Source organism: Pelobates fuscus, chromosome 11 (assembly GCF_036172605.1).
Source record: "Pelobates fuscus isolate aPelFus1 chromosome 11, aPelFus1.pri, whole genome shotgun sequence".
Taxonomy (NCBI): domain Eukaryota; kingdom Metazoa; phylum Chordata; class Amphibia; order Anura; family Pelobatidae; genus Pelobates; species Pelobates fuscus.
In genome coordinates this window covers 9,544,309-9,570,192 of record NC_086327.1, presented here as the reverse complement: position 1 = coordinate 9,570,192, position 25,884 = coordinate 9,544,309, and the positions used below count along the sequence as shown (strand labels likewise).

Here is a 25,884-nt window from a genome sequence, read left to right as displayed (position 1 = left end):
GTTATGGGATATTACTGGGGGTAACATACTGCCCTGGGTTATGGGATATTACTGGGGGTAACATACTGCCCTGGGTTATGGGATATTACTGGGGGTAACATACTGCCCTGGGTTATGGGATATTACTGGGGGTAACATACTGCCCTGGGTTATGGGATATTACTGGGGGTAACATACTGCCCTGGGTTATGGGATATTACTGGGGGTAACATACTGCCCTGGGTTATGGGATATTACTGGGGGTAACATACTGCCCTGGGTTATGGGATATTACTGGGGGTAACATACTGCCCTGGGTTATGGGATATTACTGGGGGGTAACATACTGCCCTGGTTTATGGGATATTACTGGGGGTAAAATACTGCCCTGGGTTATGGGATATTACTGGGGGTAACATACTGCCCTGGGTTATGGGATATTACTGGGGGGTAACATACTGCCCTGGGTTATGGGATATTACTGGGGGTAAAATACTGCCCTGGGTTATGGGATATTACTGGGGGTAAAATACTGCCCTGGTTTATGGGATATTACTGGGGGTAACATACTGCCCTGGGTTATGGGATATTACTGGGGGTAACATACTGCCCTGGGTTATGGGATATTACTGGGGGTAACATACTGCCCTGGGTTATGGGATATTACTGGGGGTAACATACTGCCCTGGGTTATGGGATATTACTGGGGGGTAACATACTGCCCTGGGTTATGGGATATTACTGGGGGGTAACATACTGCCCTGGGTTATGGGATATTACTGGGGGGTAACATACTGCCCTGGGTTATGGGATATTACTGGGGGTAACATACTGCCCTGGGTTATGGGATATTACTGGGGGTAACATACTGCCCTGGGTTATGGGATATTACTGGGGGTAACATACTGCCCTGGGTTATGGGATATTACTGGGGGTAACATACTGCCCTGGGTTATGGGATATTACTGGGGGTAAAATACTGCCCTGGGTTATGGGATATTACTGGGGGTAACATACTGCCCTGGGTTATGGGATATTACTGGGGGGTAACATACTGCCCTGGGTTATGGGATATTACTGGGGGTAACATACTGCCCTGGGTTATGGGATATTACTGGGGGTAACATACTGCCCTGGGTTATGGGATATTACTGGGGGTAAAATACTGCCCTGGGTTATGGGATATTACTGGGGGTAACATACTGCCCTGGGTTATGGGATATTACTGGGGGTAACATACTGCCCTGGGTTATGGGATATTACTGGGGGTAACATACTGCCCTGGGTTATGGGATATTACTGGGGGTAACATACTGCCCTGGGTTATGGGATATTACTGGGGGTAACATACTGCCCTGGGTTATGGGATATTACTGGGGGTAAAATACTGCCCTGGGTTATGGGATATTACTGGGGGTAACATACTGCCCTGGGTTATGGGATATTACTGGGGGTAACATACTGCCCTGGGTTATGGGATATTACTGGGGGTAACATACTGCCCTGGGTTATGGGATATTACTGGGGGTAACATACTGCCCTGGGTTATGGGATATTACTGGGGGTAACATACTGCCCTGGGTTATGGGATATTACTGGGGGGTAACATACTGCCCTGGGTTATGGGATATTACTGGGGGTAACATACTGCCCTGGGTTATGGGATATTACTGGGGGTAACATACTGCCCTGGGTTATGGGATATTACTGGGGGTAACATACTGCCCTGGGTTATGGGATATTACTGGGGGTAACATACTGCCCTGGGTTATGGGATATTACTGGGGGTAACATACTGCCCTGGGTTATGGGATATTACTGGGGGTAACATACTGCCCTGGGTTATGGGATATTACTGGGGGTAACATACTGCCCTGGGTTATGGGATATTACTGGGGGTAACATACTGCCCTGGGTTATGGGATATTACTGGGGGGTAAAATACTGCCCTGGTTTATGGGATATTACTGGGGGTAAAATACTGCCCTGGGTTATGGGATATTACTGGGGGTAACATACTGCCCTGGGTTATGGGATATTACTGGGGGTAAAATACTGCCCTGGGTTATGGGATATTACTGGGGGTAACATACTGCCCTGGGTTATGGGATATTACTGGGGGTAACATACTGCCCTGGGTTATGGGATATTACTGGGGGGTAACATACTGCCCTGGGTTATGGGATATTACTGGGGGTAACATACTGCCCTGGGTTATGGGATATTACTGGGGGTAACATACTGCCCTGGGTTATGGGATATTACTGGGGGGTAACATACTGCCCTGGGTTATGGGATATTACTGGGGGGTAAAATACTGCCCTGGGTTATGGGATATTACTGGGGGTAACATACTGCCCTGGGTTATGGGATATTACTGGGGGGTAAAATACTGCCCTGGGTTATGGGATATTACTGGGGGTAACATACTGCCCTGGGTTATGGGATATTACTGGGGGTAACATACTGCCCTGGGTTATGGGATATTACTGGGGGGTAAAATACTGCCACGAAGGCTGTTTCTATGTATCACGTTTGTGGGGACACTACTTTTTCTGAGTAATATACAGATTTATTTTTGTTATTTGAAATATATAATAAAGTATAAGATGTTTTATTCTAAAACCGTGGCGTTAATATAAAGAGTGCTCTATTGAGAGATACTCTGTTTTTGAGATTCTCTCTCATCTGTTTTAAATTATTTAACTAGGGGTAACCCCTTACTGACTTCCACATGCATTGTATGGGGGACTGTCTCCTTTTCCTTTAAACGTTACTAGTTCTCAGTAATGGCTATTCCAGTAAAGAACGCGCCGTGATTTCCCTCTCAATCCCAGAATGTGCAGGATTAATGTGCGCTTGCCGTAAGACACCACGTTGGGTAATATTGTTGTCTTTCAGGGACCGGGATACTTTGGAGAAGACTGTACAAAGCCTGCAGGATCAGCTCGAAACGCAGCGACAGGAGAGTGAGAAATTACAGCTCGCCAACAGCGACCTGCAGCGTCAGCGGGAAATACTGCAGGAGGAGAAGGAGGACATCTGCCAGGACCGCGAGCGAGCTCTGCGCGAGGTGGAGAGAGGGTACGTGATAGACCGAGATTGCACTCTATTAAATGGACACCGGTTTTATTGTTCCTTTAAATAAAGCGCCAACATTCTCTGCAGCGCAGTACAACGTACAGATTTCCATGTATTGTATTATTATTTGTATTGGACTAATGTAGGGTTATTAATAATCTTTGAAAATTGCCAGAGGCATTAAAGAATTTGGCTGTCTTGACCTCAAATGTGCAATTAAATGATTAAATTGACAAATATTCCTGTTTTTTGTTTGTTTTGTTTTTTAAGAGTTAAACATTACACTATTATTCTATTAATACCATGTGATATACAGTATGGTTACATCCAATATGGCTACTTTAATATCTGCATCACATCCAACCGAAGATGTTGGTAGTAGGCTAGCTGGGTGGCTGGGTAGTATAACTATTTCAGATTTCCTTTGACGAGTTACTGTATTATATTGATCCTTGGCTAGTTTATTTGCTTTGTGCAGGGATTACAGAGTTCTTCGTTAAGCGGAGAGGAATCACGGAGAGCCATGTCAGTTTGGATCACTCCGAGCTCTGTGTTACTGACCCCGCTCTGTCTCTGTCCACAGTCACAAAGCTCAGGAACAGCTGGAGGTGAAGCTTTCAGCCATGAGGAAGGATCTGGTGCTCGTGAAGGAATCTCTGCACCAGTCCAGCTTGGAGAAAGAGGTGTGTGAGGCTGAGAAAGTGGACATCTCTCAGGCTTTGTCTAAGGTAAGTACCCAATCCTTCTCCCCTCATTTCGAATGAACATTGACCTGATCCCCCCCCCCCCTCCTCAATTTACTGCTCCCCTTTCCAGCACCCCCCACCTGGGACACTGACATGGCACCGCAGCTCCCTTTCCAATCAGTCCGCTGCCTGGAGACGGTTGTTAATATTCTCTTGTCTGGTTTAGGCGGAGACGGGCCGTGCTGAGCTGGAGTTGGCACTGAATAGGCAGAGGACAGAGGAAGCGTCACTGCGGGATGCTCTGTCCAAAATGAGCGCCCTTAATGAGAGCCTGGCACAGGACAAGACTGAACTCAACCGTATAATAGCCCAGGTACTGCGTGGCGGAGAGTGTGCAGTGAGTGACAGCTTAGTGTTTAGGAATGATGGGCATTGCATTCTGTGTTCTACCACCACTGGATAAATACTGCTATCAAACCCTAACAGTGAGTGCCTAACAAGCCTCACCCATGTATTCTTTATTATACCTCATCGGGTAAATCTGATTCACCAGTAGGATTTCTAATACCCCCATGGGGGCAGATCTGATTCACCATTAGGATTTATAATACCCCCAGGGGGGCAGATCTGATTCACCATTAGGATTTATAATACCCCATGGGGGCAGATCTGATTCACCATTAGGATTTATAATACCCCATGGGGGCAGATCTGATTCACTATTAGGATTTATAATACCCCCAGGGGGGCAGATCTGATTCACCATTAGGATTTATAATACCCCATGGGGGCAGATCTGATTCACTATTAGGATTTATAATACCCCCAGGGGGGCAGATCTGATTCACCATTAGGATTTATAATACCCCCATGAGGGCAGATCTGATTCATTATTAGGATTTATAATACCCCCATGGGGGCAGGTCTGATTCACTATTAGGATTTATAATACCCCCATGAGGGCAGATCTGATTCATTATTAGGATTTATAATACCCCCATGGGGGCAGGTCTGATTCACCATTAGGATTTATAATACTCCCAGGGGGGCAGATCTGATTCACCATTAGGATGTATAATACCCCCATGGGGGCAGATCTGATTCACTATTAGGATTTAGAATACCCCTTCGGTGTGGTTCTAGGTTTGATTCAGGATTAGACGATATAAAAAAAGGATGTCTCTTTAACCAATAAACTCGCCCTGTCTGTAGCTAGAGGATGAGCGAGCCTCACTGCAGGGACAGAAGCATGAAGTAGAGCAGGAGAAGGCCTCAATCCGGGATGAGCTGGTCCGTCTGGAACAGGAGAAGTTGGAGCTGGATACTGAGCGTTTCGGCTTGGATAACTCCTTGCAGGCTATGGAGCAGAGCCGGGAAAAGCTCCTTCATGAGCTTCAGTCTCTACGGAGAGAACGGGCGCAGCTACAGGAACAGCTGGGACAGGTGAGAAAATCTCAGATACTACCGCCAGCAGTGAGGACAGGGGAGAGAATCACCGATACTACCGCCAGCAGTAAGGACAGGGGAGAGAATCTCAGATACTACCGCCAGCAGTAAGGACAGGGGAGAGAATCTCAGATACTACCGCCAGCAGTGAGGAAAGGGGAGAGAATCTCCCATACTACCGCCAGCAGTGAGGACAGGGGAGAGAATCTCAGATACTACCGCCAGCAGTGAGGACAGGGGAGAGAATCTCCGATACTACCGCCAGCAGTGAAGACAGGGGAGAGAATCTCAGACACTACCTCCAGCAGTGAGGACAGGGGAGAGCATCTCAGACACTACCGCTAATAGTGAGGACAGGGGAGAGAATCTCAGACACTACCGCTAATAGTGAGGACAGGGGAGAGAATCTCAGACACTACCACTAATAGTGAGGACAGGGGAGAGAATCTCAGACACTACCGCTAATAGTGAGGACAGGGGAGAGAATGTCAGGTACTACCGTCAGCAGTGAGGACAGGGGAGAGAATCTCAGATACTACCGCCAGCAGTGAGGACAGGGGAGAGAATCTCAGATACTACCGCCAGCAGCAAGGACAGGGGAGAGAATCTCAGATACTACCGCCAGCAGTAAGGACAGGGGAGAGAATCTCATATACTACCATCAGCAGTGATGACCAGGGAGAGAATCTCGGATACTACCGCCAATAGTGAGGACAGGGGAGAGAATCTCAGATACTACCGCCAGCAGTGAGGACAGGGGAGAGAATCTCAGATACTACCGCCAACAGTGAGGACATGGGGAGAGAATCTCAGATACTACTGCCAGCAGTGAAGACAGGGGAGAGAATCTCAGACACTACCTCCAGCAGTGAGGACAGGGGAGAGCATCTCAGACACTACCGCTAATAGTGAGGACAGGGGAGAGAATCTCAGACACTACCGCTAATAGTGAGGACAGGGGAGAGAATCTCAGACACTACCGCTAATAGTGAGGACAGGGGAGAGAATCTCAGACACTACCGCTAATAGTGAGGACAGGGGAGAGAATGTCAGGTACTACCGTCAGCAGTGAGGACAGGGGAGAGAATGTCAGGTACTACCGTCAGCAATGAGGACAGGGGAGAGAATCTCAGATACTACTGCCAGCAGTGAGGACAGGGAAGAGAATCTCAGATACTACCGTCAGCAGTGAGGACAGGGGAGAGAATCTGAGACACTACCGCCAGCAGTGAGGACAGGGGAGAGAATCTGAGACACTACCGCCAGCAGTGAGGACAGGGGAGAGAATCTGAGACACTACCGCCAGCAGTGAGGACAGGGGAGAGAATCTGACACTACCGCTAATAGTGAGGACAGGGGAGAGAATGTCAGGTACTACCGTCAGCAGTGAGGACAGGGGAGAGAATCTGACACTACCGCTAATAGTGAGGACAGGGGAGAGAATGTCAGGTACTACCGTCAGCAGTGAGGACAGGGGAGAGAATCTCAGATACTACCGCCAGCAGTGCGGGCATGGGAGAGAATCTGAATACTTCCTCCAGTAATGGGAACTCCCAGTACTGTCAACCGTCGGCAGAAGCTACAGAGCAGTGTTAGTAGATGAGGGAAAATTATAACTAGTTTAGATTCTGGGGGAAGTGACTTGCGTAAGCACTAGAGAGAACTTTCTCTGGTCCCACATGCCACTAACACCTTAAATTTGGATCATCTCTACCTAGATCTCACGGCAGAGGAATGCATTGAGTGAGGAGCTGGTCCAGAGCCGGAGAGAGGTTGAACTACAGAGTGAGAGTCTACTCCGAGCCTCCAAGGAGAAGGAAGGGCTGATGAAGGATAAGGGCAGCCTAGTGGTTCAACTGACTGCATCAGAGCGAGAGAACAGGGCCCAGGCAGAGGAAATGGCTGCTCTCAGGTATGCTGGGAGGGAATTCCTGGTTTTGGTACTCGGGCTCACCTATAGTCCTCTCCTTGTAACTCATTGATTAATGAAACATTTACTCAACTCATATCTGTGCCAGCACCAGGCAGATAGTTGCTGGGGACTTGTTACCAGGCAGCCAAGAAGCCAAACACAGAGCAAACTCCTACAGCAACACAGGACTTCCTGGAACCATCAGGGCAAATTACTCCAGAATCACACTGACAAGTATAGTGAGTGGATACTCGGTGAGACAGACAAATACAGTGAGTGGATACTCGGTGAGACAGACAAATACAGTGAGTGGATACTCGGTGAGACAGACCAGTACAGGGAGTGGATACTCGGTGAGACAGACCAGTACAGGGAGTGGATACTCAGTGAGACAGACCGGTACAGTGAGTGGATACTCGGTGAGACAGACCGGTACAGTGAGTGGATACTCGGTGAGACAGACCAGTACAGTGAGTGGATACTCGGTGAAACAAGCCAGTACAGTGAGTGAATACTTGGTGAAACAAGCCAGTACAGGGAGTGAATACTTGGTGAAACAAGCCAGTACAGGGAGTGAATACTCAGTGAGACAGAATGGTACGGGAGTGGATACTCATACAGTCTGGTACAGGCAGAGGATACTCGGTGAGACAGACTAGAACAGTGATGGAATACTCCATGACCTCATTTCATGGAGTGGATACTCCGTGACACAGAGCAGTACATTGAGTGGTTGCTCAGACTGGCAGGCTAGGGGAAGGTAATCATGGAGTGTTTGGTTACAGTAAATGAAGCCTTCGTGCTGTGCTCACAGGTCTGAGAAGGAATCATTGGAGACGGTCCTGTTTGATGCTCAGCAGCAGATCTCTCACCTCACATCCCGGAAGGAGCAGGTGGAAGCGGAGAACCAAAGTCTGCGTCTGACCAAGGAGGCTCTGCAAGGTAGGCCCCAAGCACACAGCAGACATGTCCAGAGCCAGACTGCATGCTGCACTGAATACAGTGTGTACACTAAAAGCTCACAGCAGACATATCCAGAGCCAGGCTGCATGCTGCACTGAATACAGTGTGTACACTAAAAGCTCACAGCAGACATATCCAGAGCCAGGCTGCATGCTGCACTGAATACAGTGTGTACACTAAAAGCTCACAGTGGACATGATCACCAAACAATCAGTTTCACTATTTGGTGTTCGTGTCACAGCTGCTTTTTTTTTTGTCATATAGTAAGAGGGTTTGATCCACAAGCTGTGCTGGACCTTGGTTATCCTCTGCTTTATTATCCTGTTCTACATTAGGACAAGTTTTGCATGTTTCATGTTTTCTGGAATTAATCAAACGAGGTTTGCTGAACTATCTCTTCCATTTAATGCAGGAGATCTAAGTTTGGTAAATACCGTTGTGTCTTAAATAAAAACGAAATACCCAGAATACCTTGCTCATGGATCCGCTGAATGGGTATTCTTATTAAGCAATTCCCTGTTCACTTACAGTTTTTATAGCTATAAAATATAACTTAACCGGACTAACTTTTAATTTCCCCAACTATTTGGTGCATTAGGGGGTAGCAAAGGCCTGAAAAAAAGCCCACGACACTGTTAAAAATGTAATTGTTAATATATTATATCTGTTAAATTATAAACCTTAATGCTCACTATCCGGTGTTCCCCTGTAGAATGCTACATCCCTCTTTATTTATGTGTATATATATAATTATTTTTTTTACTTCATTGAGGCTGGATTGCTTGGCAGTTTGCAGTACCTTTCAGTGTGGCTAGGCAGTGATATGGTTTGATTATGTCACCAGTGACGTAGAGTGTTGATGTTGCTTGTTCTCGGATTGACTGTTTGTGTTATTCGCTTGTAGCGGAGGCCGTTGCTCTGAGTAAACAGCTGGAGGCTGAACTGAGCAGGCTGGAGCGGGATAAGGAGTCTCTAGGTCAGCAGCTGAGCCAGGCGGAGAAAGATTCACAGGTCACATTAAGAAACGAGAAGAAAGCCCATGAAGATGATGTGGAACGGCTATCCCGAGAGAAGGCAAGTTCCACTACCTCCTAAGCCTTGCATTAGATCTCCGAAAGGAGCCCTGAGTTTACCAGACTCAAAGGATGGTTGTACCCTGTAGGAGGAGGGTTTGTTGTGATCTTCCATTGAAAGACTAAATTAAGACTTTTTGGGGGTTTGTTTGTATTGTTTTTTTACGTCCTCCAAATGTGAATGATGTTCTAACCTTTTTTATTGGGCTCTGACAAGAGCTATTTTTAAATACATGTTACTCTCTATATTTCTTTCTTCTATGTATTCTCTTGCTATTACACACACCCTAATTTCTACTGCTACATTCTCGTTCTCTTTTTACACTTGGTACAAGATGCCCTTTAGCATATCCTGGTGCCCTCAGCCAAGGTGGTATTTTAATAGGGTTCCTGATTGCAGTATTAAAATAAAGCTGAAGGCTGATGGGAAGTCCAGTTCCTCCCATCTCCTGTATTTACTGTTCTTACGTCCGTTGCGTCCTTAGGAGGCGATACGACTGGAGCTAGAGTCTGAGAAGGAGGATCTGGTTCATCGCCTGACGCAAGAGCGAGAGGAGCTGCTGGCGCGACATGAGATGGAACGCGAGGAAATGGCTGAAGAAATCGCTGCCTTACAGCAGGAGCGAGATGACATTCTCCTGCAGGCAGAGAGCGAGAAGCAGCAGGTAACCGGGTCTGCAGGTTCTGTCTGCAATAGAAGCAATGCCTTGGCTTATTGACCTTCATGATCATGTACCAATGAGCTCTGTTGTGTTCTCTTCCTATTCTCAGGTGCTTTCACTGAAGGAGTCGGAAAAGGCCTCTTTAAGTGAGAAGTTAAACAATGCCCAACACAGCCTGACAAGCCTCACCCTGGAAATCGAACGGCAGAAACGAGAAAGCCAAATGAGACATGAACAAGAACGGGTACGATCTACCTCCTTGTGTGCTCTGATGGCGAGGTCTCTTTTAATCTTAGCAATTGTATGGGATAGGGATTAGGACAATGGACGTAAGTAACCACCGGTTATATTTAAATACCAGCATCTTGTTTACCTTTGTAAGCATTACATCACCCGCAGCTAAAAGCACCAATGGATGGGGCGATAGGACAGCATGTGGCAACTTTTCACAAGAACAATAAAATTTCCCAAGAAAACAATGGCAGTAGCATGAATCCCCATATCTCTTGTCAATTCAGCGTATCTGTAGTAAAATAGATATTAGCAGGTAAATTACTTTCACTGAATATTATGTGTTTTTATGTGTTAATGTATATAAAGGTTTTTTTTTGTTTGTTTGTTTTCTCTCACCATAGAGCACAATCGGTTCCCTAAACTCAGAACTAAAGAATCTGCAAGTGCAGTGTGAAGAGTCCTTGTCATCACACGAGAGAGAGTTAAAGAATCTTCATGAGCAGATTAGGGACTTGGGAAAGCAAAGAGAGTCGGCCCTGCGAGAGGTGAATGCACCGACCTGGGAATAGGGTAGTAAATGGACCTTGGAAACAGAGAGAATCAGCTCAATGAGCAGTGAGTGCAGGGATCTGGGAAAGAGAGAGAATTATCTCAAAGAGATGCGAGTGCAGGGATCTGGGACACAGAGAGAATCAGCTCACTGAGCAGTGAGTGCAGGATCTGGGACACAGAGAGAATCAGCTCTCTGAGCAGTGAGTGCAGAGGTCTGGGAAACGGAGAGAAATCACTCAATGAGAGGTGAGTGCAGGGACCTGGGAAACAGAGAGAATCATCTCAATGAGCAGTGAGTGTAGGGACCTGGGAAACAGAGAGAATCATCTCAATGAGCAGTGAGTGCAGGGACCAGGGAAACGGAGAGAGATAGCTCAATGAGAGGTGAGTGCAGGGACCTGGGAAACGGAGAGAAATAGCTCAATGAGAGGTGAGTGCAGGGACCTGGGAAACGGAGAGAAATAGCTCAATGAGAGGTGAGTGCAGGGACCTGGGAAACAGAGAGAAATACCGGTAGCTCAATAAAAGATGAGTGCAGGGACCTTTGGAACAGAGAGAATCAACAGAAAAAGTGAATTAGTGATGCAGGTAATGACGAGATGCAAAAACATGGAATAATGAGTGAGTTCAGGGACAGATGGAAAGAGTTGGATGGAAGGGGACAGTTTGGCAAAGATAATGGTAACATTATAAAGAACGTCATGTGCTCCATTCTCTTTGCAATAATCTCTCAGGTGGAGGAATTGAAGACCCAGTTGTGTGTTGTTGAAGATGCCAGGGATGCTGTGCGTCGGGAACTAATTGAGGCCCACAGACGAATCCGAGAGAGTCAGGAGGTCATTGAGTTTCATAAGAAAGAAAACTCAGATCTGCGACGCTCCCTTGGAGATGAGGCCAGGGAGAAGGAGGCTGTACAAAACTCCAACGAGGAACTGCGTGGTGCTGTGCGCAGGGCAGAGAGTGAACGCATTAGGTACTGGTACTAATGAAATGATGCCATAGGTATAGACAAAATGCCCTAGTAATACAATTGCTATCTATGAGCTGATAAGGGATCCTCCAGCTAGGGTATTCCACGTTGGGCAGGATGTGGTATGAATCTAGAAGATATTTGCTGCAGCTCGTGAAGTTCCGAAAATATCTGCAGGATCTGTGATTTCTCTAACTTTACTGAACAGCTGACCTTTTCCACAGCGTGAATGGTTATTTTTTGTTTTATATTAGGAATTCCCATATATGTAGCTTTAGAAAATGTAAGGTTTCTGTTTAGGCAAAATGGCAATGAATTAATTAACACACGAAGGCTTGTTATCACTGTAGTCAGATTTGAGCAACATCAACATTATTATATCATTACTGTTATAACCCCCTAATTCACAATGTTTGGTTTTCCATATTTCCTGCATTTTTTTAATACTATAAATAACTGCCCCCTTTTCATTAAAGAGCTTTTTGTGCTTTTTTTCAGATATTTCTTGCACATGGGGTGGCTGCAAAACAGCAGTACCTAACAGCAGGAGTTAAACACACCTTAACCAATATAGAATGCTGTAGTGGTTATGGTGCCAATAATCCTCTGGTGCACTGCCATGAACGGCAGTCAAGCCATTTTTAATTGGTTTGACAATTACCTGGTGGCTCCGGTCTGGCCTCCTCTTCTTATGTTGCTTATGGGGGTCCCTGTCCACATCAATCCACTTATGTTTGGACAGAATAAATATAAGATGGACCTCCACATTAGATATATCAGCAGAGGAGGTACGACCAGGAGTGCCTGGGTGACCAATTTAAACCACTTTGTCTACGTACCATGTGACAGCAGCACTGAAGTGGACTGGAGTGGTTATGGTGCCTAGGTAGCATTTTGAAGTTTAAAGATAGGTGATTTCCCGTGTGTGCCACTGATAATCCGTTTGTCTGTCTGCCGTGGTAGTTTGAAACGTGCCAATGAGGAAAAGGAACAGAGACTCAGTGTGTTGGAGGAGGCTCGATCTGCTACAGAGAAGGAAGCTGCAGATCTGCGTGGGACACTAAGGGAAGTGGAACGATCGCGCTTGGAGGCAAGAAGAGAACTGCAGGATCTACGCAGACAAGTAAGCAGCAATGTGTTCCTGTGTGATGGTCGCATTCAGACTTACTGCATGTGCCATAATACAGCCACCGGGGACAGACTCCCACGAGGCCTCAGATTGGCTATCTCAGCTGTACCTGTTCACTTTGCAGTAAATATGTTTATTACATAAATTATCAAAGGGAACGGTCACGCCTCTGAAGTGAATAAAACATTCACCTATACCTTGTGTTTACCATTTGTTTCATGAGATTTTTTATTGAATTTTTGCCTTAATTTATATTGTAGATTTAGCAAAGGACATGATAATACCGTTCAGACAAAATTTTTTCATAGTAACCGTCCCAGGACGTACTTGGAAACCAGAGTTATCTTAGCGTACCTTTCTTGGTTAAATACTTTGTTGTTAATTCTTCTTCTCTCTGTATGAAGATGGTGGCGCCCAGTTACAGGATAAAGAGCTGCGGATTTCTACATTAAATCTTATTTGTTGTAGATTGCATATATATAGGATAAGTAAAAATATTATTTAAAAACCTAGGAAGTGCCAATTCCCCTTTAGTATTGCCGCTCTGTATGTGCACTAACCGTTAATAACACTTAATGTCTTTGACTTTCAGCTGAAGGTTCTGGATGATGAGAGTGTAAAGCGTGGGCGCGATATGGCGGAGGCGCAGGTGCGTCTGTCTATGTGGGAGCAGCGAGACGAGGAGAGCCGCAAAGACTTTTTCGGCCTCAAACAGAAGCTGTCGGAAACTGAGGCGGGCCGAGAGACTGCCAGGAAAGAGGTGAGACCGGGACACAAAGTGCTTTAGGATCAAAATGGAGTTGTTGGTCCCCACTCACTCCAGACATGGCTTGTCACCCTTTCATGGGAAGAGTGGACTAATGGACTAATCAAATCTTTTTGTTTTGTTTTTTAAATCTATTAATTTTCCCGTTAACTTGCTTTATAACGGACACAGAGGATCGGTTCCTATCAGACAGAGACCCACGTTCTTTTTCCACATCATTTAAAACCTGTATTTCCACGTATGACGTCTGTCTTTATTTTAACATGATGTCATTTAATAATAGATCGGCTCCTTGCTTTTCGAATGTATTTTTATATTTATCAAAAAAGCCATAGATTGCTGCAAGTTACCCTCACATTGAAACCTCATTTATTATTCTCTCAGAGGTGAATTGATGAGGGAATTTTATTTCTCCAAGTCATTATTTTTAAATTTTAACTCTATTTGGCCTAAAATTGGAAATTCTCTTGTCAGTTTTACTTTGTATACATTTAAAGGACCACTCTAGGCACCCAGACCACTTCAGCTTAATGAATTGGTCTGGGTGCCAGGTCCTTCTAGGGTTAACCCATTTTTTCATAAACATAGCAGTTTCAGAGAAACTGCTATGTTTGTGAATGGGTTAAGCCTTCCCCTATTTCCTCTAGTGGCTGTCTCACTGACAGCCGCTAGAGGCGCTTGCGTGATTCTCACTGTGAAAATCACAGTGAGAGCACGCAAGCGTCCATAGGAAAGCATTATGAATGCTTTCCTATGTGACCGGCTGAATGCGCGCGCAGCTCTTGCCGCGCGTGCGCATTCAGCCGACGGGGAGTAGAAGAGGAGGATCGGAGGAGGAGAGCTCTCCGCCCACCACTGGAAAAAGGTAAGTTTTTACCCCTTTCCAGAGCAGGGTGGGGGCGCCCTCAGGGCACTCTAGTGCCAGGAAAACGAGTATGTTTTCCTGGCACTAGAGTGGTCCTTTAACCCCTTAAGGACCAAACTTCTGGAATAAAAGGGAATCATGACGTGTCACACACGTCATGTGTCCTTAAGGGGTTAAAGGCAGGAGTAGAATGGAGCCAATTCTAGCTCTAAAGCAGGAGTCCTCAAACTCCGGCCCCCCAGATGTTGCTGAACTACAACTCCCATGATTCTTTGAATTACACAGATAGCCAGAGAATCATGGGAGTTGTAGTTCAGCAACATCTGGGGGGCCGGAGTTTGAGGACCCCTGCTCTAAAGCAATCAGCAAAATGTAGCATTTGTACAATGACTTCTTCTGATAAAGTTAAGGTATATGTTTTGATGCCATAGGTACAGACACTAATTGCTGCTTTTGGGTCTATTCTCAAATCTGTTAATTGACAAAGTAACTGCAGAAATACAGCAATATTCCCCATTGTGGGAAGACAAATGGCTCTGGCTCTGATTGTTTTAAAACTCTGCTATTTTGGTTATTCTATCCTTTTTGCATCTGGCGCTGATTGCTTTATGACATAGCTCAGTGGACTGCAACGCAAATTGTCTGAGGTGGAGAGCGACTTTGGGCTACGTGAGAAGGAGCTTCAGGGGAGCCTTGAAGAGGCGCGTGGGAATGAGAAGAAGCTGCTGGACAACACCCGCAACTTGGAGATCAAACTGATGGCATCACAGGAAGAGAAGGCGGAGCTTAGCCTGCGTCTCAGCGCCAGCGAGGGACGTGTACATGGACTAGAAGCGGAGCTGGCAAAGCTGGAAGGTCTGAAACGAGAGGTGGAATTCAGACTGGGCAGTTTACATTCTGCCCTCCGTAGAACACTGGGAATTGGGCGAACAGGGCGGACTCCAAGTCCCTCCACTAGAGGGCGCAGTGTATCCCCCAGGAGGAATTTCTCACCGCAGAAAGGTAAGCGTAGGGTAATTCGTTGTGTGATCTGTAGCAGCTATCCTTATACATTATGCGGGAAGGTACAGAAATTTTGTGCTTTTTTTTTTTTTTTGTTTTTTTTTTTTAACTGACTACGATTTTTTTCACCTCTCTTTGCCTCTAAAGGATTTGACAATACTTACACAACCACTACAGATGGGCGTGGGAGCCCCATCCCCCGCACAGGGAGCCCAGAGCGCAGCAGAACTCCAGAGCGGGCAGTGTCACCTAGCCGAGGGGAACAGTTACTTGCCGAGATTGATCCAGAGGTGGTCAGAAATGCCCTGCGAGACTTCTTGCAGGAGCTAAGGGACACCCAGCGAGAAAGGGTAGGTGATTTAAAGCTGTAATGCTACATGGCGGGAAGTTTAACAGTCTGAATTGGGCACTCCAGAAAGAGTTTTGGGGCCTGGGACTCCAGAGAGATTTGAAGAGCCTGATGATCCAGAGAGTTTGGGAACTTGGGGATTCCAGAGATTTGGGGATCCTGGGGATTCCAGAGATTTGGGGATCCTGGGGATTCCAGAGATTTGGGGATCCTGGGGATTCCAGAGATTTGGGGATCCTGGGAATTCCAGAGATTTGGGGATACTGGGAATTCCAGAGAGTTGGGGATCCTGGGGATTCCAGAGAGTTGGGGGGCCTACGGATTCAAATTTTTAAGCTGTAATGCTACATGGTGGGAAGTCTGAATTGGGGACTCCAGAGAGAGTTTGGGGGCCTGGGACTCCAGAGATATTTGAAGAACGTGATGATCCAGAGAGTTGGGGAGCCTAGGGATACCAGAGAGTAGTAAATCAGAGAATCCGATATCGAGAGAGAATGTTTGCTGGGGATCTGGGCAGAAGAGGAGCTGAGGAAGTGCCCAGTGTCTTTGTGTATTCTGTGGGATGGGTTGAAGGATTCGGTGAAATGTTAGTAAATCATGGAGCTTGGCTGTAAGCAGGATCAGTTCAGTGACTGTCCTCTCTTTTCTCTCCCGTTTTCCAGGATGAGGTGCGCACGAAGCTGGGAGCTACAAACCGCCAACTGCTCGAGGTGGAGGATGAGCGAAATGGAGTAAACACTCGCATACAGCAGCTGCAAAAAGTGCTGTCTGAGTGTGAAGAGGGTAAGTAACTTGCCGTGTCAGTTCATGCTCCTTGAACAAGGACTAAGGAGCCACAGAAAGTGCCAGGTTGGGAAACTGACTGAGAACACACTTAGAATCTGGAAAGAAATCTCAAACTTATTTTTTGTTGTTGTTTTTTTTTGTTTTTCAGAGAAGCGCCAAGTGGACAGGAAGCTGAGCAATGTACAAGGTACGCTCAATCTGCAGGAGGAGACGCTACGGCGCTACGAGAGAGAGCGCAAGATGGCAGTGGAGAAGGCAGCTAGTGTGGAACGCAGCCTTCAAGCATCGGAGAACGAGTATCGGTCAGCTCAGGTACTGCGTTAATGCACTCGATGAATGTGTGGACTGCTAACCCCTTAAGGACCAAACATCTGGAATAAAAGGAAGTCATGACATGTCACACATGTCATGTGTCCTTAAGGGGTTAAACAAGACCACAAGTACTCCTGGATTCATCTAAAAACCTCCCATCTCTACCACAATGAAAGAAAATACAAGGTAGCAGCTGGTTCAGCCCCGCTGGAAACCAGCTACGGAAAATACTTTAGCATGTAAATGTTATCGCTGTGTAAAATGGATCATTGTATGAGGCATGAGGGCCTCGTCAATGTGATTCTGCTCTCCTTGCACACAGTGGGAACGTTCCCTGATGTACTGAGAAAGATCCATTCCTTGGTACAATACTCAGATGTATGTGACCTTCTGTGAGTGTCTGTTATTTATATATGTGTATAGTATGGGGATGTTTGATATGACAGGCTGACGCTCATTACTGTTTTAGGACAAACTAAACAAGATAAAAGCGAATGAGGCCAAATACGAAAATGAAAAACGCCGTTTGAAGGAGGCACTGGATGCATCTGAGAATCGCAATACCAAGCTGGAACTATCTAAACGAGGTCTGGAGGGGGAACTGCAGAGGCTCAAACTGGTGCTGTCAGACAGGGAGTCTGAGATGCACGAAATGCATCAACGCATGGAGGGGCTGCAGCGACAGGTACTAGATCAACATATGCAATATCTCGGTGTGTTTGGGCTCCAGCGTCTACTTCTAGATCAGCCTGCTCAGGGTCTCTGTGTGTTTGGGCTGCAGCGACTACTTCTAGATCAGCCTGCTCAGGGTCTCTGTGTGTTTGGGCTGCAGTGACTACTTCCAGATCAGCATGCTCAGGGTCTCTGTGTGATTGGGCTGCAGCGACTACTTCTAGATCAGCCTGCTCAGGATCTCTGTGTGTTTGGGCTACAGCGACTACTTCTAGATCAGCCTGTTCAGGGTCTCTGTGTGTTTGGGCTGCAGCGACTACTTCTAGATCAGCCTGCTCAGGGTCTCTGTGTGTTTGGGCTACAGCGACTACTTCTAGATCAGCCTGTTCAGGGTCTCTGTGTGTTTGAGCTACAGCGACTACTTCTAGATCAGCCTGTTCAGGGTCTCTGTGTGTTTGGGCTGCAGCGACTACTTCTAGATCAGCCTGCTCAGGGGCTCTGTGTGTTTGGGCTGCAGCGACTACTTCCAGATCAGCATGCTCAGGGTCTCTGTGTGTTTGGGCTGCAGCGACTACTTCTAGATCAGCCTGCTCAGGGTCTCTGTGTGTTTGGGCTACAGCGACTACTTCTAGATCAGCCTGTTCAGGGTCTCTGTGTGTTTGGGCTGCAGCGACTACTTCTAGATCAGCCTGCTCAGGGTCTCTGTGTGTTTGGGCTACAGCGACTACTTCTAGATCAGCCTGTTCAGGGTCTCTGTGTGTTTGGGCTGCAGCGACTACTTCTAGATCAGCCTGATCATTGTCTCTGTGTGTTTGGGCTGCAGCGACTACTTCTAGATCAGCATGCTCAGTGTCTCTGTGTGTTTGGGCTGCAGCGACTACTTCTAGATCAGCCTGCTCAGGGTCTCTGTGTGTTTGGGCTGCAGGGACTACTTCTAGATCAGCCTGCTCATTGTCTCTGTGTGTTTGGGCTGCAGCGACTACTTCTAGATCAGCCTGCTCAGGGTCTCTGTGTGTTTGGGCTGCAGCGACTACTTCTAGAACAGCCTGCTCAGTGTCTCTGTGTGTTTGGGCTGCAGCGACTACTTCTAGATCAGCCTGCTCAGGGTTTCTGTGTGTTTGGGCTGCAGCGACTACTTCTCGATCAGCCTGCTCAGGGTCTCTGTGTGTTTGGGCTGCAGTGACAGGTTGTCGATCATCAGGCAGGGGGTTTGTGTGTGTTCAGGCTACAGCAATAGATTTCTGGGTGTGTGTGTGTTGTTTTTTTTTTTTTTTTAAATCTGGTTGATTTGTTATTGATTAGCTGCATTATCTGGGTTGCTGGGTACAAGTCTAGTAAATACCATTGAGCTGGTTAAATGTTCTCACAGGTGGTGGGATGCCATTGGTGAATAGCGTGAGCACTATAGGATGTGAACAAATCTCAGGATACAATCTGGATGACAGTTAATCAATATTATGTCATTCTAATAACTCACCCCCCACCCCCCTTCTGAAAAAAAGAATCCCTCTATCTGCGATCTTTTTTATTTATTTCAGAATGTAGAATATATTGTCCTCTAGGCCACCAAAAATGGGCTCAGAAAAGAAGCCTTGGGGAATTCCATACATAGCTCTTAGACAGTGGGAGACACTGTTTGCAATGACCATAATGGTTTCCATCTGATAAGTAACATCAGAACCGACTTAACTCTCGTCCCGGTGTCTCCAGGCTGCATCGTGTCTGCTTTTACCCAGCAGAGAACCCTGCTCCAGACGTTCCTATTTGTTACCGGTGTATCTGCAAGCTGAGCTCCCTGCGTTGCTGTTATTTAATAATGATCTTTGTGACACTCTGTATTCTCTGCTTTATGATCCTAGCTCTCAGACAGCGAGGCCAAGGTCAATACTCTGCAGCTGTGCGTCGATCGACTGAACACAACTCTCATAAAGGCTCAGGAGAACGAAGCTTCCCTCAAAGACAAGGTGCAGAGTTTATCCAGTGCATTGTCCGATAGTAATTCCAGCTCAGCTTGCTCACACGAAAAAATGAGTCAACTGCAAAAGCTGATAACAAGCAGTGAACACGAACGGCGCATCCTACAGGTCAGTCCCCGGGGTCGGTCTACGTGGATTTTGTGGGCAAATAAGGAACCATATGCCTAATATGTATGTTTGGAGGACTGGGCAGAATCGAAGGTGTATGTTGGCATGTTGTGTAGAATTGGTGGAATTTTGCACATGGTGATCAGAACTGAATGGTGAAGCTTTGCATATCGTGTAGGATTTAATATGAATAGAGAACACAGCAGCCTTGCACAATAAGTAATGTACAGTTAAAGGGACAGTAGGTCTTGGCAGGACTGTGCTAACTCTAGATTTCCACACACAGGAGCGTCTGGAAGCAGCCAGACTTGCTGTAGCTGAGGGTAAGAAGCAGAGCTCAGGGCTGATGGAAAGGATTCAGGAACTTCGAGACGAGCTGTCAGAAGGAGAGCTCCAACGTGTCGAGCTGGAAGGACAAGTCCGTCAATTACAGGAGGTGAGGTTATAGATTATCTTCCCCATTACTCTGCATACATTTTATCTTCCCTGCATTGTTTGTGGTCTCTCTCTCCTTTGGACCTGTCATCGTCCCTTCCCTGCTCTTTTCTCAGATAATCCGTCAGCGGCAGGAGAATGAAGGCGCCTCCCTGCGAAGCCTACAGAAGCTGCAGGAGGAGAGAGAAGTCCTACAGGAGCGTCTGGGAGGTCTGCAGCGGGCTGTGGCCCAGCTCGAGGGAGAGAAGCGAGAGATGGAGCGATCTTCTCTCCGCCTTGAGAAAGATAAAAACGCTCTGAAGAAAACACTAGATAAGGTAATCATCCGACTAATATCTCTTGTAGCTTATTCAGCCCATGATGGGGATCATTAAACATGGATTCCTCTCTGTCTGACAGGTTGAACGCGAGAAGCTGAAAACTGAGGAGGACACGATGCGCCTGTCTGCTGAGAGAGGACGTCTGGATCGGTCTCTGACCACAGTGGAACAGGAACTGGCCGATGCACACAGACAGGTCCAGCTGCTGGAAGTAAGAGGGGCGTTAGTTTGGGCTGAATGTCTACAGATGGGGCCGGGAGGGAAGGGGATACTGTGATTCTAAACCTTTCTTTAGAATTATCTGAAATGTGTAACTTTTACATTTATTACCTCACACTGCCCTCTCTCTCGATGTACAAAATGTGACCGACCGCTTATTTAAAGGTCCTATTTAGGATAATTTTTCCCACATAATCCTTATTTTTCTTAAAGTTTTTTTTTTTTTTTTTTTTTTTTATTACTGGGTTGTGTTACCTTTATTAAATATATGTATATATCTCAGAAAAACAATAAGAGAACATGAAGATAAAAGCCATAGATACAGTTTAAATCCTAGACAGTAATTAAGTTTGTTATATTGTAATAATAAATACTGACTGTACAAGGCTAGCTGGAGCTCGGACTTTACGTTCCACCAACATAGAGGAGATTATTATCTGACTGGGTTATAGACAGGTTTACTTCTTGTGTGATTCTGTATGGAGAGAATAACCTCTTCTGATTGATGTCCAAATATTATCCTATGTTCTGATTGGGGACAATAGTAATAACTAATAGAGACAATAGTAATCTCTCTTCTGATTGGTGTGTGGATAGGAATCATTCTGATTGGCCTGAGGACAGGAATCAATCAGATCGGTGTGTGGATAGGAATCATCCTGATTGGTCTGTGGATAGGAATCATTCTTATTGGTGTGTGGATAGGAATCATCCTGATTGGCGTGTGGATAGGAATCATCCTGATTGGCGTGTGGATAGGAATTATTCTGATTGGCGTGTGGATAGGAATCATCCTGATTGGCCTGTGGATAGGAATCATCCTGATTGGCGTGTGGACAGGAATCATTCTGATTGGCGTGTGGATAGGAATCATTCTGATTGGCGTGTGGATAGGAATCATTCTGATTGGTGTGTGGATAGGAATCATTCTGATTGGTGTGTGGATAGGAATCATTCTGATTGGCGTGTGGATAGGAATCATTCTGATTGGCGTGTGGATAGGAATCATTCTGATTGGCGTGTGGATAGGAATCATTCTGATTGGTGTGTGGACAGGAATCATTCTGATTGGTGTGTGGACAGGAATCATTCTGATTGGTGTGTGGACAGGAATCATTCTGATTGGTGTGTGGACAGGAATCATTCTGATTGGTGTGTGCACAGGAATCATTCTGATTGGTGTGTGGACAGGAATCATTCTGATTGGTGTGTGGACAGGAATCATTCTGATTGGCGTGTGGATAGGAATCATTCTGATTGGTGTGTGTGGATAGGAATCATTCTGATTGGTGTGTGTGGATAGGAATCATTCTGATTGGTGTGTGTGGATAGGAATCATCCTGATTGGTGTGTGTGGATAGGAATCATCCTGATTGGCGTGTGGATAGGAATCATCCTGATTGGCGTGTGAGTAGGAATCATCCTGATTGGTCGGTATGTGGATAGGAATCATTCTGATTGGCGTGTGGATAGGAATCATTCTGATTGGTCTGTGGATAGGAATCATTCTGATTGGCGTGTGAGTAGGAATCATTCTGATTGGCGTGTGAGTAGGAATCATTCTGATTGGCGTGTGAGTAGGAATCATTCTGATTGGCGTGTGGATAGGAATCATTCTGATTGGCGTGTGGATAGGAATCATTCTGATTGGCGTGTGGATAGGAATCATCCTGATTGGCGTGTGGATAGGAATCATTCTGATTGGCGTGAGGATAGGAATCATTCTGATTGGCGTGAGGATAGGAATCATTCTGATTGGCGTGAGGATAGGAATCATTCTGATTGGCGTGAGGATAGGAATCATTCTGATTGGCGTGAGGATAGGAATCATTCTGATTGGCTTGAGGATAGGAATCATTCTGATTGGCGTGAGGATAGGAATCATTCTGATTGGCGTGAGGATAGGAATCATTCTGATTGGCGTGTGGATAGGAATCATTCTGATTGGCGTGTGGATAGGAATCATTCTGATTGGCGTGAGGATAGGAATCATTCTGATTGGCGTGTGGATAGGAATCATTCTGATTGGTGTGTGGATAGGAATCATTCTGATTGGCGTGGGGATAGGAATCATTCTGATAGGTCTGTGGATAGGAATCATTCTGATTGGTGTGGGGATAGGGATCATCCTGATTGGTTTGTGAATGAGGAAGTCGCTTGCGATTGTTCTGTTGATGCACTTCTCTCTTCCTCTTGCTGTCCTGTGAAGGTGCAGTTACACAGGGTTAGGCGCCAGATTACCTTCAGCCTGGTGAGTGAAGCCGTGTAGCTTTACTCAGGAGCCTCAGTGCTGAGGTGTGTCTGCTTGGTACCCATAAGATAAATCTTCCTTTGTCACCCGTCACTGCATTACGCCCTTCCCAGCCATCTCCCCATATCACCCATCACCCATCCTGGCACTTCCATCCATCCTCACTTGACATCCATTACTGCACCTCATCCATCTCCCCTTGGCATCTATTATGGTGTCTTCCTGGCAGCTGTTCCCTCTCTGTACCTTGCTCTAGGACTAGGTCCATGTCCTGATACCCCAGCTGTCACACCCCCAGAGAGCTGGTTTACCTGCTGTTAGCTGGCTGGGAATGCGTTGTCATTCATCTAGAGCAGGCTGGACCTTTAGCTGCTGGATAGAGTGAAGGGAGTCTGGGTCCCAGCTCATATCATATTATCTCTCTCTCTCTCTCTCTACCTGTTCCAGGCTCAAATGGCTGACATGGAGCAGACGCACTCACAGAGCCTGATGGAGACGGCGGCACGCCACCGGCAGGAGTTGCAGATGGAGATCGAAAGACTGCGCAATGCCCAGATTCAGGCAGAACGCACATTGGACGCACGAGAGAGAGCTCACCGGCAGCGAATCAAAGGGCTGGAAGAGCAGGTCGGTGCTTTCATGGATCCCAGCAGAATTAATCCTGTGTTTATTCACTAAACAGTAAATCGAGAGGAATTGGAAAAACTGATTTCAAAATGTAGGGAATATAGCGGATTTGGAAAAATTCTCCATCTAAAGGAGCACCTTGAATGTTTTAGCCATGATTTCACAATGTGCAGCTTATTCTCCGTAGTCTGAATCCTTTCCCCAATAACAAACATTGATGGACAGATTTTACAAATTACCTTCTGGAAAGGGCGATACGTTGCAGTGGCTAATATCTGGAACTGAATGATGGGATAACGCTGTACTTAACACAATCTTACACAATGCCCCATAGAGGAGTCCAGTTAACTACAATACGTAAAAGTAATGTAAAGAAATGGGGGTGATAGGGTTAATGATGACTGCCCACATGTTCCATCATTAACCCTCACACCACCAGCAATAAGAGAAACTATATATCTGGGTCCTTCCTTAAAGGAGCACTAAAGGGTCAGGAACACAAAAATGTATACCTGACCCTATAGGGTTAAAACCACCATCTAGCCACCCTGGTCCCATCATGCCTCCCTAAGTATAGTAAAATCTTACTTGTATTTAAGTCTGGAGCTGCTTGCTTGTCACTGTTTACTTTAGACCTGCCCACTGTCTGCTGACATCATCAGAAGTGGTGGCCTGATCCAATCACAATGCTTCCCCATAGGATTGGCTGAGACTCACAAAGAGGCAGATCAGGGGCAGAGCCAGCATGATTCAAACACAGCCCTGGCCAATCAGCATCTCCTCATAGAGATGAATTGAATCAATGAATCTCTATGAGGAAAGTTCAGTGTCTGCATGCAGAGGGAGGAGACACTGAATGTTTGGATGCATTTTAGGCAGCCATGACCCAGGAAGGATCTCTAACAGCCATCTGAGGAGTGGCCAGTGAAGTTATCACTAGGCTGTAATGTAAACACTGCATTTTCTCTGAAAAGACAGTGTTTACAGCAAAAAGCCTGAAGGTACTGATTCTACTCACCAGAACAAATGAAATGGACTGTAGTTGTTCTGGTGAATATAGTGTCCCTTTGTTTTAAGTTATTTTAGTTTAAACAATTTGCCTGCCGGCTGCCTGTACTTCCAGTGCCTAAATGTTGAATTCTGTGTTTGATAAATATTTCAAATTTAAATTTCCCAAGTGAAAATCGCTAATGTTAACACATAACAAACGTTAATTCAATGTAAATTACTGCTGGATGTGTTATTAGTAAATATGCAAATCATGGATCCAGTGGTTTTCACTGAATTTTTCTGATCTGAGTTTAATTCAGAAGTTAGTGAATAAACCATGAATGGTGAGGTTCATTGATAGTATAACCTGCTGTGCAGCACTCGCTATGCTGCTCTTAACAGAAGGTTAACTCTATCAACGGCTTCTAAGGCAAAGCTTTGGGTTTTTTTATTCACTAAAGTGAGAATTCAGAGTGAACTTTTCATATTTAAGGCAAAAGTAGCCAAACTTGAATCATCGATGACTTATTTCTTCAGTTTGATTACCTTGGCTTCAACCTTTGCAATTCACTTTGAATTTCTTGCTTTAGTGAATAACTCCATCAATTCTCTAGAATTGAGAAGGAAACTGCACATTTTTTTTAGTGGGAGAATTATTCTAATTTATCCCCTGATTAATTTTCCAGAATTCTCTCTTTTAATGAATAAAGCAGTCTGCCTATTGTATTCTATGTTTGTTGGTTCTACAGCCGATAGATTTCATTCTTCCTCTCCCACAGATTTCTACCCTGAAGGACCAATTGCAGCAGGAGCTCCGGCGCGGGCAGAACCTTTATTCCCAGCAACCCCTGCTCTCAGGAAAATAACCGTGTGCAGGCCTGGTCCTTCCTCTGTGCGTTTTTATTTTATAATCATTTATTGGTTTAAATCACTTGACTGCAGCCCTGAGCCAGGAGGACCAATCCGTCCAAATCTCAAGCTGTGTGCGTCTCCCACATTCCAGGACCAAATGTCTCCAGTAATATGGGGGCTGCTTCGTGACTTTCACACTTGCCTAGAGATCAAAATTGGAGCTTTGTTTGCGTTTTTTGAATTCACAGTATTTTTGTATATATGGAAAGCACACTTTATGTAATTTGTACACACTGAGATAACGTTCCAAACACTGACCAGCATTCCATGGGGGTCCCAGAACCCCACTGTCTGGGGGGAGGAGATCAACCACAGCACAGTAGTGTCTATTTTGATATAAGACTTTATAGGAAGCAACGGGTTAGTCCCCCCGTTTGGTATTAAGGAGACATTCATACTTCAATTTAAAATCACGGCATTAAAGGGAAGACTTTGAAAAGGTGAAATATTAATGTGACAGTTTCCAAACTTGCCCATACTGGCTGCTATTGCTCTAGGACAGCCGTTCATTTCTACCCACTGACCTTGTCCTGGACTCTGCACACATATGAAATAGCTGCCGATCTGCCATTTTTTTTTTAGAACCGCTTCAATTTCTTTAAATAAT

General features: G+C 45.8%; 1 protein-coding gene across 1 annotated transcript in view; it reads left to right on the top strand.

Moving 5' to 3' along the window:
- The window catches only part of CROCC (ciliary rootlet coiled-coil, rootletin), a 43,560-nt gene extending 17,707 nt beyond the window's left edge, over window positions 1–25,853 (top strand). The window contains exons 14-37 of the mRNA XM_063436443.1: window positions 2,881–3,063; window positions 3,644–3,788; window positions 3,973–4,119; window positions 4,959–5,189; window positions 6,911–7,104; window positions 7,919–8,046; window positions 8,972–9,141; window positions 9,626–9,805; window positions 9,912–10,046; window positions 10,438–10,581; window positions 11,323–11,561; window positions 12,522–12,681; window positions 13,280–13,447; window positions 14,936–15,320; window positions 15,468–15,670; window positions 16,332–16,452; window positions 16,604–16,767; window positions 17,237–17,452; window positions 19,299–19,523; window positions 19,810–19,959; window positions 20,075–20,275; window positions 20,358–20,489; window positions 23,196–23,375; window positions 25,145–25,853. Coding sequence (XP_063292513.1) covers window positions 2,881–3,063; window positions 3,644–3,788; window positions 3,973–4,119; window positions 4,959–5,189; window positions 6,911–7,104; window positions 7,919–8,046; window positions 8,972–9,141; window positions 9,626–9,805; window positions 9,912–10,046; window positions 10,438–10,581; window positions 11,323–11,561; window positions 12,522–12,681; window positions 13,280–13,447; window positions 14,936–15,320; window positions 15,468–15,670; window positions 16,332–16,452; window positions 16,604–16,767; window positions 17,237–17,452; window positions 19,299–19,523; window positions 19,810–19,959; window positions 20,075–20,275; window positions 20,358–20,489; window positions 23,196–23,375; window positions 25,145–25,231 — 4,288 coding nt within the window. The 3' untranslated portion in view covers window positions 25,232–25,853. The remainder of the gene's footprint in view (window positions 1–2,880; window positions 3,064–3,643; window positions 3,789–3,972; window positions 4,120–4,958; window positions 5,190–6,910; window positions 7,105–7,918; window positions 8,047–8,971; window positions 9,142–9,625; window positions 9,806–9,911; window positions 10,047–10,437; window positions 10,582–11,322; window positions 11,562–12,521; window positions 12,682–13,279; window positions 13,448–14,935; window positions 15,321–15,467; window positions 15,671–16,331; window positions 16,453–16,603; window positions 16,768–17,236; window positions 17,453–19,298; window positions 19,524–19,809; window positions 19,960–20,074; window positions 20,276–20,357; window positions 20,490–23,195; window positions 23,376–25,144) is intronic.
- The last annotated feature ends 31 nt before the right edge of the window (window positions 25,854–25,884 follow it).